The following is a 16,567-nucleotide window of genomic DNA, read 5'->3' on the forward strand; positions in this document are numbered from 1 at the left end:
TTGTTTGACAGAGAGAGTGTTTCAGATGTTTTCCTGAAGCTGGGGAATCCCTGTAGTCTGCTGGCTAATGGGTAAATGTTTCATTGCAAGTCACGCCCGCGGCAGGTGTCCGCAAGTCTCTTTCTTCCATATTCAGACTTTGCCAAAGTAGCAGCATTTTGTACTTGAGATTTGAGTTTGTTTTTTGCTATTAGCAAAAAGCTAGAGGGCTTTAGAACACTTGGTAAATAGTCACTGATAAACTAAAAGAACATGTATAATTAGAAAGCACATATACACATATCTGTGACATGTTTAATTATTTATTTGAAATTTTAATTAAAATTAATTTTTCACTTAATTTCTATCACTAAATAGTATTATGCAAATTCCCACCTCCCTTCCAAGTAGCCTTCACAGACTTTTATTTAGATACTCCTATACAGTTAAAACATTGCAAGATGTATGTTTCTGGGTGTATTACCTCCAGTGAAATCTTCATTGATGTGTTCACCTATTATATTAAGACTCATAATAGAAACAGGTAAAAGAATATGTCATAGGTAATAATATATTACATGTAATAATTCACACATACATGCATATTGTGCATGATTTCTTAGATTATTATTAATGTATAATAAATCCCATATGTGGTATAATACATAGGATTTATTAGAGTCATTAACAAGTAATCCAACTCTTTCAACAATGTCTGTCTCCCAATGGAAAGTCCAAGAATCCAGTAATTATTCAGTTGACAAAGTGTGGACATCTCAGCTGGTCCTGGGCATATGCCAGAATCATGAAAAATGGGGCTCTAATTCCAGTGAAGAAATGAATTTCTAGGGAAATTGAAGGCAAAGAAGCAAAGAGCAAGCACTCCCATCTTCCATGTCCTTTATATAGGCTACATCCAGAAGTTGTGGCCCAAATTTGAACTGGGTCTTCCCAACTTAGAAGATTCAAATTTAGGGTGGGTCTTCTCCTCAAATGATTAGTCAATAAAAGTCGCTTGCAGCTGTATCCAGTCACTTGGGTATTCCTTAGTTCAAAATGTACTCAGATTGACAGCTAAAAGTAGCAATTATATTTGTGATTGCACTCGGGAAGAGGGTCACAGAAAATTTCTATAGTGGGGGAACGTCATTTCCTCTTTCCAAAAGAGCAGAGTGTTCAGTGACAAATTCTCAATAGAGCATGATCTATTCTCCTGGCTTTCTTAATTGGCACTTTAAAATAAGATTCTTCCCAACCCAGAAGTAAAATTCACTGAAAGTCATGTGTCAGAGTATGGGAAACTGGCTTAGATTTCAAATTGTATCAGGAAAGACATGGTGGTTTCAGTCACATGACATAAACAATTATAAATTCTATTTCTAATAAGTCCTTGATAAAAAGTAACTATTAGAATTCATTTAATTTCTGTTAGAAGATAATGTTCAGTAATTCTTTTGGAGACAAGTCTCACTATGTCAACTTTCCTGGCCTGAAAGTTGATATGTAGGCTAGATTGGCATTGATCTCACAAAGATCTGCCTGCCTCTACCTCTTGAGGGCTGGAACTGAAGGTGTATACCACCACACCCAGCTAATAAACATTTTTTATAACTTGAATTTTTTTCACACTATATCCAATGTAATTTTACTAACAGAAAACCAAATCTGGAAAAAGTACAATTTTTCATCGATTACTAAAAATATTTTAGACTTCAAACAATGAAGCAATACAATTAACAATTTGAAGGAACAATCAAAGGATGGAGAGAAATTGCCTTGACATTCATCTCTTTTCTTTTTGTTCCTATTCGACATTATTCCATATACTCTCATTGAACACATCTGTACATTAGTATAAAACGCTGATTGGAATACCTTTCTGAATATGTACTGTGTTGATTCCCAAGTTTGTACACTTCCAGATTATGTAGTTACTTATGTCCCTCAAGTATTCTGCAACCTTATCGCTGGAAACCTGACATACTGCTTCTGACAAAGCAGTGTAATTTTTCACAGGCTACAGACTTTAGTTAAAAATCCTGCTCACCTGGGTCAGGAGGTACGAGCCTTTAATCTTGGCACTCAAGAGGTGATTTCCAGAACATTTAGCTCTATGCAGAGAGAACTTATCTAAGAGAGAGAGAGAGAGAGAGGGAGAGAGAGAGAGAAAGAAAGAAAGAGAGAGAGTCATCTGTCAACTCTCAATGTTTGCTTTTGGTTATTATTTTTTTTCAAACAAGAGTAATTAACTCTCAGAACAATTAATTCTGGTACACAGAATGAATGAATGACTATATTATTTATTACTGCACGATATCTGGCTCTCTGTGAATTTTAACAAAACATACAGAAACAAGTCAGTTTTGGAGTACAGTTTACAGGTTATCTAAATGAAGGCATAAATCACAAAACAATCCCACACCAGTTTGGAAATGTGATTAATAAAAGGGTTATTTATTTAAAATGCAGATCACCATCCTAGACCCTCTGCATGACCAGGAAAGAGGAGCTAGTAACTGGAAGCTGAGTCCAAAGCAAGAGAGAGCTCATGGCTACTGCTGCTTTAAAAAGCAATAAAGACCATGCCCAAGCGGGCTGGTATCTTAAAAGCTATTGGCTGAAGAAGCAGAGGGAGCTCCTGCAACACCTTAATATGCCCAAAAGACACAAAAGTCAAATTCATGTATCTGTAAAATAGTTTAATTGCTGGAGATTTACAAAGGTGGATAGTGAAAAAAAATCTTTTTTTTTAGTATAAACAAGTGTGGGGGATAGCATATAATATGAATATAATATGAACCGCATATAAATATGAGAACCAGAACAATGTATTCTTCTTCAAAAACTCCTGCCCTCAATAGGAATGTTTTCAGATTGAACTTGCTAGGCTGTTATCAAGGCCAAGTAACTAAGAGGAGGAAAAACATTCAGTTCGAGAAAGTGGTAGTCTTTCACGTGGATAAATGAAAAGTCCATCTTCAGTTAGTTCTCTTCTTTTCTTCTACTTAAGAAGCCAGGAAAAATAAAGAGAAATACTTGTGAAATTCATAGTACACAGCCGAGAAATACAACTAGTTAAGAAAATTTTAATCAAAGAAGTATAGAATACTTCCCTTTGCCCCAAAGCACACTGCACTACTGATGGCCTGTTCACTACATGTTTGGCTACTAAGGAAAAAAAAAAAAAAAAACAGTGTGTTCCAGCAGGGAAAAAAAGGACGCTTTTGAGAAACAGAAAAACTGTAAGCACCTGAACTGTACATGGCTGGATGTTGAAAATAGAAGACTCAGTCCAATAATTTAAAATTATGAATAAGATGCTAAGGGCTCTAATGGATTAAGTCAACAGGTGGGCAATGTAAGCAAAGAGAAGGGAGTCTTAAAAAATGAAATGAAAGCTAAAAATAAAAATAAGCACTGTAATAGAATGAAGAATTTTTTCATTGGCGTTTTAGCAGTCTGGACACAGCTCAGAAAAGACTGTGTTTATACATACATCTCAACAGGTACCTGAGTCGCTTAAAGTAAAGCAAACAAAGAGAGAAAATGAACAAAATTCACAAGGATTTGGAAATAACTAAAATCAGGAATATGTACAAATACAATATAAACAAACAGATGTAATATCTCTGAAACACGAGTGACTGAGAATTTCACCAAACATAATTTATTTAAACTTATAGGATGCTGGTAAAAGCAACCCTTAAGTGAAAATGTGTAGCATTAATACAGATACCAGAAAAGCTAAAAGATCTAACTCAGTATCTTAAGTAAACAACTCAGAAAATCAGAGGAATGAGATAAATTTGAATCTGGATTAAAAAGAATATAAATAATAAGAATTATAAGAACAAATAATACAAATGAAATTTAAAATGGAAAATTGGCAGAGAAATCAACTAGATCAAAGTTGTTTGTTTGCAAAGTTCAATAAGAGTAGTAAGCCACTAGGTTCTAGGCAAGCTAACTGAAAAAAAAAAGTAAGTGAAAAGTTAAATCTCTAACACAAGCCCTGAAAAAGAGTTGTCTCTACAGATCGATACTCATTAAAGGCATAATACAGAAACACTATAACCAACTCCATGTTCTCAATATTAACTAACTAGATGATATAGGACAACCCCTTCAAAGATAGAGGTGCAAAAACCACACAAGGAAAAAGACAACTTGAATTTGCCCCTATTTATCTCTAAAATAGAATCAATAAATAGTGATCTTCTAAAAAAGGAATCACCAAATCAACGTAGGCTGAATAATAAATCCTACCAAATACTAAAGGCAGAAATTCTGCCACACTCTCATTTAAGAGTAAAAACAGAATCAATACATCCTTATGTTATTTGTCAACTGTCTTAATAACAAACCCAAACAAACACCTTAGGAGGAAATTGCATGCTGATAACTCTGATGATCGTAAATGCAACAGTTGCCAACAAAAATATTAGCAAATCAAAAAAGAATGATTTACCCCAGCTATGCATTTCCTATCTACTAGCTAAAAGAAAAAATGTACACTATCATATCAAAAACAAAGAGAAGTCATGCAAGATATACACCAGTCATTCAAGAATGAAAATCTCAATGAGCTGGAAAGTTCATAATTTTGACAAAACCTCCACGGTTAACCTCATGCATAATGGTGAAAAACACAAAGTTCTCCCACTAAAACTGGGTCAAGACAAAGATGTCTCCTCTCTTCTCTGCTTTTTCACATTATATTTTTTGATCCTGCATTAAAATAACAATAACAACAATTTATTCAGATTAAGAAGAAAAAATTCTGTTCTCTAAGAACATAATCATCTACATAGGAAATAAATCAAAAGTAACAAAAATGTTTTGCTTGTGGAGCAAATTGAAATGCCGTAGGATTATATTAAAATAATGGTACTGATAAGTCAATCTCTGAGAAGAAGGGAGATCTCAGAAAACAAAATATTGGCCTAATATGCAGAAGAACGCAAGTTTGAATCCCAGTACCCATGTAAAACCGCCAGGATGGTAACACATGGTTGTAATCCCCAAACTGAGAAGGCAGAGACACATGGATTTTTCAAGTTCACTGATCAACCAGACTTACTTTATTGGTGAGTGCCAGATCAATGACAGACCCTGCATCAATAAATAAATTAGCCAGCATCTGAATTTCAACATTCAAGACTGACCTCTGGCTTCTGAACAATGCACATGCCTCAGCTTACACATGAAACAATGTACACATTAGCACACATACACACACACTTAGAAAATTCAGTCTCTTTCCTATAAGTAATTAAAAGGTGGAACTTAAATTGATAGCCACTCCCCGCAGAATGCAATGTACAAATCTAACGAAACATTCAAAATATGTAAAATACTGATAACTATCTTTTAACGTAGTCTTTAAATTATAACTTATACTCGTATATAATCCAAATGTACTTTATAAGAACATATATATCCATTAATCTACATGTTGATAATTTTGAAATAAATGGGATGTTGTAAGAAACATGTCTGCCCACAGTACTTGTCAGTCCTCAGCCTCTATTGCTTTCTGGTGCTCTGTAAGACTCCTATATTTAGAAACAGGTATATTAGAACTACATTTAGTAGAGCAATAATAGTTTGCAGGTTAAACACTAAGTGGAAATTATATACAGGATTAAAAACATGACATTTTTTTAACTTTTTTTTTATTGAGAAAAGAAAAAAAAAAACAAATTTCCTCCTCCTCCCAGCCTCCCATTTCCCTCCCCCTCCTCCCACCCTTCTCCCCCTCCTCCCACCCTTCTCCCCCTCCCCCCACTCCTCTCCTCCTCCCTCTCCAGCCCAAAGAGCAGTCAGATTTCCCTGCCCTGTGGTAAGTCCTAGGTCCTCCCCCCTCCGTGCATTTCTAGGAAGGTGAACATCCAAACTGGCTAGGCTCCCACAAAGCCAGCACATTACGTAGGTTCAAAACCCCGTGCCATTGTCCTTGGGTTCTCATCAGCCCTCATTGTTCTGGACTGAGCTCCCAAGGTCCCGATGAGGAGCAGAAGGAGGGAGAACATGAGCAAAGAAGTCGGGACCACGAGGGGAGCACCCACCCACTGAGACAGTGGAGCTGATCTATTGGGAGCTCACCAAGGCTAGCTGAACTGTGACTGAAAAAGCATGGGATAAAACATGACATTCTTAAGACTCCTTTTAGAACTGTGGTTGTATTGATTTAGTATTTAATTTCACTTGTTTAAGGAACAGAGGCCAGATTTTAAGATGTTTAGAGATAGCTTTACATTTTCAAAGGAATCTGTGACCTTTATTCATCATAACTCTTACAGTTGTGAAAAAACCAAGAGTCACCTTTACCAGGTGTGAGATCAAGTCGTCAAGGTTATCCCGCCAGTAGGTAGCCCACTGTATGTCCCACCAGTTTTCCCGGTCCATTGGGAATCATCTAAGACTTGGACTTGCTTAAAAAAAAAAAAAACTATATAAAATATAAATATATCCTGTAGCATACTTCAAATAAAATAAATATGATTTGGAAGCTCTTTCTTCACATTTTACTATCAATTTCAATTTAATTAAAATTACCCAATGAGTCTCTGTTTAGAAAAACATGACAACTAGATTTTAGAAGGTATTTCTTTAGTAAAAAAAAAAAAAAAACACATTATTTTCAGGATTTGCTACCTCTGACTGATTATCCAAAAGAAATGATAACATTATGGACTTGATAAGCCAACTTTCTCCTAAGAAACGCTACACTATAATAACGTAATTTATTTTTCTCTCCACAGTGGAACACCCTGACAAAATGGCTAATGACCAAGGTACAGTGCAACAGTCTATCGCTGTTTGTGTCTCTAATCAGTTGTATCTAGTAAAAGTGTCAATCATTGCTTTGTATTCCTGCTTTCACCTGGGCCATCCACCTGATGCAGGAGCAGACACTGGCATGATTAATCTTGTTAATGAAGTTCTGCTTGGCTAAGGCTGTGGGTCTGATAGGGAAGATGTAAATTTTCTTGAGAGGAAATTGTTTTGTCTCTATTCTGAAGGACCAATTAAAATGTCAAGCTTCTTTGTATGAAATAAATTTTTAGTCTCCGTCTGCACTTCTGAATAATTCACATTAAGTATAATTAAGCTCAGCATCATTTTCAAGCTGCTCTCGCACCCTTTCCTGAGCTGTGGATTAAAGTTCTGCTGCGCTCCATAAATCACGTGTGCTTCTGCTCTGCAAGGAGATTTCTTTAATAAATAAAAACAAAGTGGAGTTAACTTTTTAGGGCATTATTGCTGTTCATTGGAAGCCAAAGTTCTTTTCTTCTCCTTCTCCCTCGTGTCTAAAAACTGATCTGAAACCATTCCTGGTTTCACACAATGAAGAAAAAAAAATGGAAATAAATACAAATTATCCTTCAACTCAAAAGGAAAAAAGAATTCCCTATTAACATAATTTGTAGACTGATTGATAAATTAGTATTCCATTATCTTTACACCAAAGACATTTAATAGAATTCCAAGAAAAGGAGAGTTGATGAGTTTCCTGGGGGGGAGGGGGAATATATTCTTTCAGGGATAGTTTTGGAGTCCCGGAAACTATTTGTGTATCTGTTGTATATATTTGTGCTTTCCGGGCCAACAGTAGTTTGTCTTTCATTGCACATATGAATGGATAATCAGCATAGCCAGCTGACTTTGAGGCTCCAAAGCAACAAGTTGTGAGATTAAATGAAAACGCTCTTCCTGATGGCAGTTGTTTCTGACAAATACTGATCATCGGTGTGTTGTTCTTGCTGATGGTAGATGATGCCCAACCTGAATAGTGTTTTTGCCTAAGGATGATACATTTGGTTTCTTTTGTTTTGTTTTTCTGGAGTACTATGGAATTATCCAAGGATTAATAAAAAGAAATTCACTCTGAGAAAATTTGGAGTTAATTTACCCTGGCAATATGTATCCTAAATAGAGAAGCAGGAAATTGAATTGTAAGAGAAAATGTAAGAAAAGCCTTGATGGTTGTTAAAAGTACCTTGGCAGTTTCTTGTTACGATTACTTGTTCTGGGAACCTAACACCTGCCGTGGAGAACACACACACACAATGAAAGAAAGAAAGAAAAAAAGAAAGGAAGGAAGGAAGGAAGGAAGGAAGGAAGAAAGGTAGGGAGGGAGGGAAGAAGGGAGGGAGGGAGAAGGAGGAGACAGGAAGGAAGGAAGGAAGGAAGGAAGGAAGGAAGGAAGGAAGGGAAAACTCAAGAATGAGATGGGGGCTGGGCAGTGGCCTTTAATCCTAGCATCCAGGAGGCAGAAGTAGGTGGATATCTGTGAGTTCGAGGCAAGCCTGGTCTGCAAGAGCTAGAATGATTTGGGATCAGGGAAATTTCTTATTGCTTTACTGTAAGTATTTAAGTAGTAGTGAGAGTAGCATGAAAATCATAAACAACCCAGAATTCAACACTTGCATATTAGTTGATTGTGTCTAGTGTTTTCTTCACTCTAATTTCAATCTGCTTTATACTTTCTTCTGTAGTTCTCTCTCATTTTGTTTCCTAGTTATTTCCTGGAATTTTCATGAGCAAGTGGCTGATATGTTTGAAAGTAACTCAGAGGTCTTAGTGAGTTTGGTTTCATGAGAGGTAGTATCACAAACCCTGCAAAATGTGTGCAGAGGATAGACAAAGGCGGTAGTGCATCGCCGTGAGTTTCTATAATGCTTAATTGGATGCAATGAAGCACTTTCTGCCAAGTACGATTTTAAGAATGGATGATTGATTCATTTAACTCATAACACAACTGAGACTGATACTATTATTATCTCCATCTGAGCACTAAATAATCTGAAGCTTAGAGACGCTCAAATATTTGCCTGTAGAAACAAACCCACAAAAGCCATGTTCCAGAAGTTCTGATTTTAAAGCCAAATCCAAATCCATTCAGTATGTGCTTTCTTCATGTTTATATGCAGGATCTATAAACATATCAGTCTGGAAAGTTACAGCATCTAAAGTTGGATTGTGCTAGCATTTTTCTACCATGGATTGTGTTTGTTTATTTGTTTTTTCACATCAGTATTAGGAACAAAGCAAATGATTGTCCATCTGGGATAATCTTGTTAAAATGTTCCCCACAACTCTGAGTCTACAAGGTTGGAAATATGGAGATTATGATAATTCTACTATCTCAGTTATCTTGGGCTTCCAGTATTAAATGCCAAGTAAATTAAACAACAAAAATGTGTGTACCTTAGAGTTGAGATAAAAAGCCCCATGTGAAGGTCCAGAACAGCTGCGTTCTAGTGAGGGCTGTCCTTTCTACTTGCTAATGTTGTTCTTTGTTGTGCCATCCCATGGCGGGAAAGAGCCTCCTAAGGTCTCCTAAAATTCCATAAGTACTAGTGAATCAGTTCTCTCCACATATGACTTTACTTAGCCCTATTTACAACTGTATCTAAATGTGGTTGCAGCCTGTACAACAGCATCAGTATGTGAAAGAAATTTCTATTTGAATGAAACTTCTAGACTTTGTACTAAAATAAAATACTATTATAGTCATCATTTGAGCAAATAATCTGAACCTTTTTTATGTTTTAAAGTAATTCCGAGGTTTTGGTGATTACGTTTCTTGGAAGGAGAAAGGGAGGTTGTCGTGCAGACGAACCCTGGGAAGTGTTCCCAGAGAATAGGTGGAAGCTATACTGCATCTCTGTGTGGGTGTGTCTTATGCCCAGGACTCACAAAGCCTTGCACTTACATGCAAACAGAAGTGTCCTTTGCTCCTTACTAATTGTCTTTCTGACTTACAGAAAAAAAAAAAAGTATATTGCTCCAAATCACACAAATCATTGTTGCCAATGTTGGAAGCCAAATGCTTCTCTCTGACTTCACAATTTACATTTTATTGCTGCTTTAAACACAGGAATTATGTTTTTCTGAAATAATGGTAACACCTTCGAGTTTCTTGTGAATACATTTCAGGGTTGTGCTGTCCATTTTCCGTAGTGATTCTCTGTGGCTACCAAGGCATGTTCCACACAGAACTGTCTAGTGATGAAAACTGATCTGCTTATGATTTCATATGCATGTCCGTGCCTAGCCAGTGTGATGGTAGAGTGGGTACAATGGCACTGTCAGAGCAATTTACAGAGGGTAGAAACTTGCCTAGTTCAACTACAGAGAAAGTGCTCACTCCAGAAGTTTCAAGTGTTTCTGATTCCCCATGACCTGGGACTGGGTTGAAACACTTGGCATAGAAAAGTATGGATTTGTAAGCTAGTCTGCAGATTGAGGTAAAGAATGACCATGTGAACTGAGCTGTAGTTTAAAGAAAGAAGGATAAGTACCCTCAGAATTTTAACAATCACTTGTAAATCTCTGGTTCTGTCTGTTGGTCAATCACTATGTGCTCCTTGGTTGCTGGATTGGATCAAGAACTATTAAATGCCAGCACAGCCCTAAGCCTGGGACCTACTGAGGGACTATGGGGTAGAGAATTAGCTTCTCTCAGCACTCCTACCTATAAAATCACCATGTGCACAAGATCTTTAAGATTCACAGGTTTTTATACTGGAATTAGAATTTTTAAAAACCTAGGAACAGCAATAAAAACATTATAAATAGCTTTTCCTCTACACATCAACCACTAGGTTCTCACGATAGTCAATTCAATTCTCATGCTGAAGTTGTAGTTCATTAAAATCAGATAAAGAGGATCTAAGGCTTACCCAAGTGCTCACGGAGTATACGTAGTTAAATACTGATACAAACATACCCATGTTACCTAGGAACCTTTGCTCAACACCGTTCTTTAATTTTTGAAAATGCAATAAATTCATTGACTTTCTTATCAAGAACATTAAACCTAGCAGTGTCACCGTATGTTCACCTCATTTGAAAGACTTTCTTTTCTGCAAAAGGACTATTTCTGTAAAATTTTTGAAACCAAACCTGCCATTTTGCACCTCAGCTGTTTTGATCTCATGTCTAAGCAAAATCTTAATTGTTTCCATTCTCAAAGAACTAGGGTTCTCAAGGCAGTGTAGTCAAGCCTTGAATTCTGTTAATGTAAGACAGAATTTGTAGGGTTCCGATTGCAACAGACAGGCTTCTGTTTGAAAAATTGAAACCTTTCACACCTTCAGGTGGGAGCAGTTTAATTGAAAACTAAAGCCTCTTTTTACCCTATTATTTCAAATCGCCTCAATCTAGTTTTTTATTCAACCACTTGCTACACCCACTTGAAAACGCTATTCTCACCTGTGTTTTTCTCAAGTTCAAAATTCGGCAATACTATAAATTATGAGTAGGGAAAAAAGTAGGGGTGGAAAAATGAGTAATGTGTTTTTAATAGAGTGTTAAGTGCCTGTCATGTTCCCAGCAAGCAATCAAGAAACTGACTCTTAGGAATCTTTATATTTTAATAGGTAGCTTGGAAAGAAAGAGACATAGACACCTCCCAAAGGGTTTTACTTGATCCATGTAGATTTTTAACCTTCTCAGTCAGGCATTTAGGTTTACTGGATCTCAATTTTCCAGACACAGGTTCATTTTGTGACATAGCTACTCTTACTGTTGGCCCCCTTGGTTCTTCTTGAGCGATCTCTTCCTACCTCTGACTTTCTAGCTTTGAATATTTGATCCTCTCAGTTCTGTGTTTTGCATCTTCAGTGTTGTTTCTTTGTTTTCCTCACACGTCAGATTTTTGTTTATTTATGCATTTATTTTAAGACATAATTGCATTTCTCCCTTCCCTTTCTTCCCTCTAAGACTTCCCATAAATCCCTCCCCGCTCACCTTCCAATTCATAGCCTCTTTTTACACTAATTGTTATTTTATGCAAATGTTTATAAGTGTATTCATACATGTTTCTAAATATAGCTTTTTGGTCTGCATAATGTTACCTGTATGTGTGTTTTCAGGACAGACACTTAGACACTGAACAGTCACTTGACATGTTCTCTCCTCTGAGGAAGACTCTTCTCCCAGGCCTAACTTTCCTCATTTGCTTAGTTCCTTGTGAAAGGTTGAAACCTTCGGGGCTCTTTTTCTTCCAATGTATAATGTCCATTGGTGTCACCTATGGTCAACTTATGTTTGGGAAATTAGGTTTGTGAGACTTTATGGTTGTCACTTCTGATATTATTAGAAGGTACAATTTCATAGCCAACTCCCTTTTCCCTCTGCTCTTACTGTCTTCTTCCCATCTCTAGCAATAGGATCTTATTTTAGGCACAGGAGTGTTTTGTAGAGGTATCGATTGGGACTTGGTTCCAAAGATCAACAGTTTGATTGGTTGTAGTGTTTGTTGTTGTTGTTGTGATAGTGATCTCTTGTTTATTTTAAGAGAAGTTTCCTTCAGAAGGGGTTAAGACTGTACTTATCTCTCATTGTCATTTCTACGACTTTTCCTAGTAACTAGTATTATAGTTATAAATAAATGCATTTTGAGTTAAATACAAGTGTCTAGGAAAATAGAATCATCTAGAAAACAAAAGCTTTCCTGACTAATAAAAAGTGTAGATTGAAAAAAACTATTGATGGAGGATGGTCTATGTGCTAATAGTCTCAGAAAGAAGATGAATAAAATATAAGGATATATCTCTAGCTAAAAAATAGAAATTTAGCAATAACCTACAAAACAATAGATAAATGTAAAATTAAGAAACTATAGTCAACTTTGAAAGATTCTAAGCCCTCCTTTCTTTGATTTCTGTCCTTTCTTATTTGTTGGTAGCAGAAAAATTTATAGACTTAAATTTCACTAGCTTTTTGAAATGCTGAGTAGAAAATAAATCAAAACTAATAGGTGCCAGTAAATGATTGAATTGTGGGAAAATATTATTAGAAGAACTGGACTCACTTCTGACAACTTATTTATTAATAGTAGTGAATCTAGCATGAGGCTAGAAATGGAAACTCTTGAGGAAAAATAACAGTAGTTTGGATTCATTTTCAAGCAATGCTCATTACAGAAAATTTGCTTTATAAATATGTCCCTGTCAGACAAATATGTAAACTTTAAGTGACAATTCAGATGTTACCACTAAAATAGGTATTTTTGGATTTCAAACAGGTTATTATTGTGGGCTAGAGTAGAGAAAAGGATTTCTTAAAACCTAGTCTGGACTTAAATGTAAAAAAAATAATGAAAAATGATAAGTATATTTCACTTGAGGAAATTCTGGGAAGGGATGAGCAAGAATCTGGAAGATGTGCAAATTATATCAACTATAAGATGGATTCATGGTGCAACCAAGGAACAGTAAGCAGGGCAGTGCATTATGCTAGGAAGATGAGCTTTTAAAAGGGATTTCTAATTTGTCTCTAACACAGTAGTTCTAGAATGTTTCTTATTTTCAACACATCAAAGACCCACTTCATTAGCCACCGACAATCTGTGTACTCTCTTGCGTTCACAGCTATGTAAACCACAGTCATGTTTGAGCATTTCTTCCTTGAGGGTATGGGGCCAGGAAAGGAAAGGATGATCTGGTTCCAGGGGTTGTCTCAACGTCAATCATGTCCTACATTTCCGCCGTAGCCTAGTTTGTCCTCTGCTACTGTTTTGCTTTCATGTTCTTGTTGTTTTTTGTTTGATTGATTTTGGTTTTGATTCTGAGACTCAGAAAAATCAAAGCAAGCTCTCCCTCTCCTGTACTGGGATTACAGATGTGGACCACCATGCTAGATTCTGGTATGCACTTTCCAAAATGGCAACATTGCTTCCCCCAGTGCTATATATGGCTTAAAAGACGATTTCTCTTGCCTTCCAAAGTCTACTGTGTTTTGTATGTCTATTGAGAATACAGGTGATATGTCTCCTTAAATCCTAAATTTAGGAATCATGGATTCCTAAACGCTCATACAAACACACCATGATTAACTCTTGGGTGTGATCTAGTTCATTTCTCCCCATCCTCGCTTGTTCTCGTACTTATCTACTCACTGTGGAAAAACTGTCACCAAAGTTAAACAGACTCGGCTACTTAAAATGTGATCTTGAGTAAATTCATCTTCCTAAGCCATAATCTACTCATAAGTAAAATGCCCTGTTTTACAGATTTGTAGCTAACTTTATTCACACCCTACTTACTGCAAGAGCTTCTTTAAATCTCTTCATACATCATTAGCATAATCTTTCTCAAATAGATAGGACGTGTGCAAAATTCTCTAAGTGGGTCTCTGTCTCCCCAAGATAAACTCTAAGGAAACTTTTAGATAGACTATATATAAGGAATATTTTTCCCATGGCTTTCAGAACTCAGTTAGTTAACCTCTCTCTCTCAAGTTCTGTGTCCCCTGAAAAACCTCCCATAAATTTTCTAGTCCTAAACTGCTAATAATACCACTGTCCCATTATGATTCCTTACTTACAAATTGAGTTTTACATTAACTTTTGGAACTAATCAAGGGGTTGAAATCACTCAATTAAACTTTTCCCTTTGCAGTAGTGCACACACCTCTACAATAGCCATTTTGTGTCTCTAATGCTACAATCAGTAGATTCACTTGTGTCACAGACTTTTCCTGTAGTAAGGTCATACACACACACACACATGTGCACACATACTCACACATATGTGTGCATGCCTACATACCTGTGATAGGAAGGAATGGACAGATCAACGTACAGATACCACCAGATCTGACCTGATGAACCAATGAATTTTATTGGAGTAACTTACAGAAATGTGGATGAAGACTTCCAGGAACAGAAATGACTCAAAGGCAAAAATATCACCAAAGTCCTCCATATCCTGGGTGACATATCACAAAAACCAGAAACCTGCAGCATTCTCCACAGCCTGTAGGAAGTGCGACATGCTGAAGAGCGTCTTTTAGACAAAATATGCAAAATCGTGAACTATTAGTGATATGTTATCTATATAATAAAACCATTTCCTGAGGCTGTGCAGGAAAAGATGCAATCCCATAACAAAGAGTAGGTTTACAAACAAACCCTTCATAAATCATTCTGAAAGTCCACTGTCACATGTTCTTAACAAGTGACATGTGACTCCAAAAGATTAAAAGAAAGAAGATACTTGACTCAAACATAAGCAAGGTCTAATACAGTATGGTAAGGTCTATTAATGTTTATCAATTGCTTGCTTACTCCTCAGTTGCGTCTTGGGTATAGTAACAATATGGTTAGGAAGCACTAACTTAATAAGCTCACCACAACCCTCTGTCATTATCTCTGAGTATTCTACCTCCATGTTTTGGAGCTCTTCCTTAAGCCTTTCGTATATTTCCTCACTCTTAGTGAAATCATTGGGTCTGCCTTAAGCGTCTCATGCCTACCCAAAGCCAAGGGGGTGCATGGCCGTTACCACTGCTGTACCTTCTGCTTCCCTGGGTCTCAGATGCCCTGAATTGACACTGTCTCTTAATCAGTAGTTGTTCCTTCTCTATCCACTTCCCCTATCTTCTGGGAGCAATCCTGGATGGACCAACTATCTCTACACCTAGTATAAACTTTTCCTGAGGGAATGTACCCACACTAAATGGGGTAATTACCTACCCCTGGTAGAGGCTTAAGAGTCTTTCCCTATTGTGTCCTATCTTTCTGTGAACTATTCCTCATGATGTGAAGCCTCCCACACCTCCTTAACTGAACTTTATGTCATATTTACTCATTAGGAAATTCCACTCTACACAAATCTTCCCACATTTGTCTTCAAGACACAGACTTTTATCTTTGTTTTGTCTTTTACAAAAAAAAAAATCTCCTCTGGGTTACTCTTTTGTTTTGCCTACACTCATTACATCATAATTTAGACATGTGAACCTGCCAACGCATTTCTTATTTTATGAACATCTTGCCCTAGTTTGGAAACAAAGTTGTTCAAGGTCCATGCCACTCGTGAGGTCCCTGATGAATCAATGTTTTTTAACTTGTGTGTGGACACAGTTCCCTCTAACCCAGTGAAGTAAGATTAAAATACAGCTTCTCTTCTTTCCAGTTCCCTCAATAGTGTGTGCACCTCCTCTATGATCCTCCAGCTCCTTTTATTTATAAGGACTTCAGTGAAAGATTCCTAATGGCTCTGAAAGACCCGTCCACCACGGACTGATTTCTCTCATGCTTTCCTAATTCATATAGCCTTTCCCTAAGAAGGGAAGGGTAGCTGTATTATTCTTTTATTTTTCTGCCTCCACAGCAGTCAGACTTATCTCATTTGTTCTCACATCTCACCTCCCTCACTCTTGGATTCTTCCATTTTGTGCTGTGTTTCTGGATCCCAGGAAGAGCTTTTGAGCATGGCTATGACAAGATGTCTCTTTTCCTTTTAGCCTCCAAACTGTAAGAAACAGCAAGCCGACATCTCTATCTTGTTCTCTAGTTTATTTATTTGTCAGATCAGAGACAAACATAGAGGATGCTGCTGTAGCTCCTATTCTAGTTGAAATTCCTCCTTTACACAAACATGTTCCAGCTTGGCTCGCATCTCAGAACTGGATGCATTTTTAACTACAGAGGTCAAGTAGCCTCTGCTGTTGCTTACTGACAAACCCAAACCTTGTAGGCTACTCTCAAAGATGGCAAAATTGTCTCTAAAACTTTCATTGCTTTCAGGACATCTCTGTACTTTCATATTACATCCCACTCATCAAGTAG

At 36.8% G+C, this 16,567-nt stretch overlaps 1 protein-coding gene across 1 annotated transcript in view; it reads left to right on the forward strand.

Annotated features, from left to right (window-relative positions):
* Dcc (DCC netrin 1 receptor) overlaps window positions 1-16,567 on the forward strand; it is a 1,005,453-nt gene that overhangs the window by 914,222 nt on the left and 74,664 nt on the right. Inside the window, exon 21 of the mRNA XM_041639231.1 lies at window positions 6,744-6,776. Within this exon, the coding sequence (XP_041495165.1) occupies window positions 6,744-6,776 (33 nt within the window). The remainder of the gene's footprint in view (window positions 1-6,743; window positions 6,777-16,567) is intronic.

This window comes from Microtus oregoni, unplaced genomic scaffold (genome assembly GCF_018167655.1).
Source record: "Microtus oregoni isolate MIOR12 unplaced genomic scaffold, Mior012 000057F_ref0000458, whole genome shotgun sequence".
Lineage (NCBI taxonomy): Eukaryota > Metazoa > Chordata > Mammalia > Rodentia > Cricetidae > Microtus > Microtus oregoni.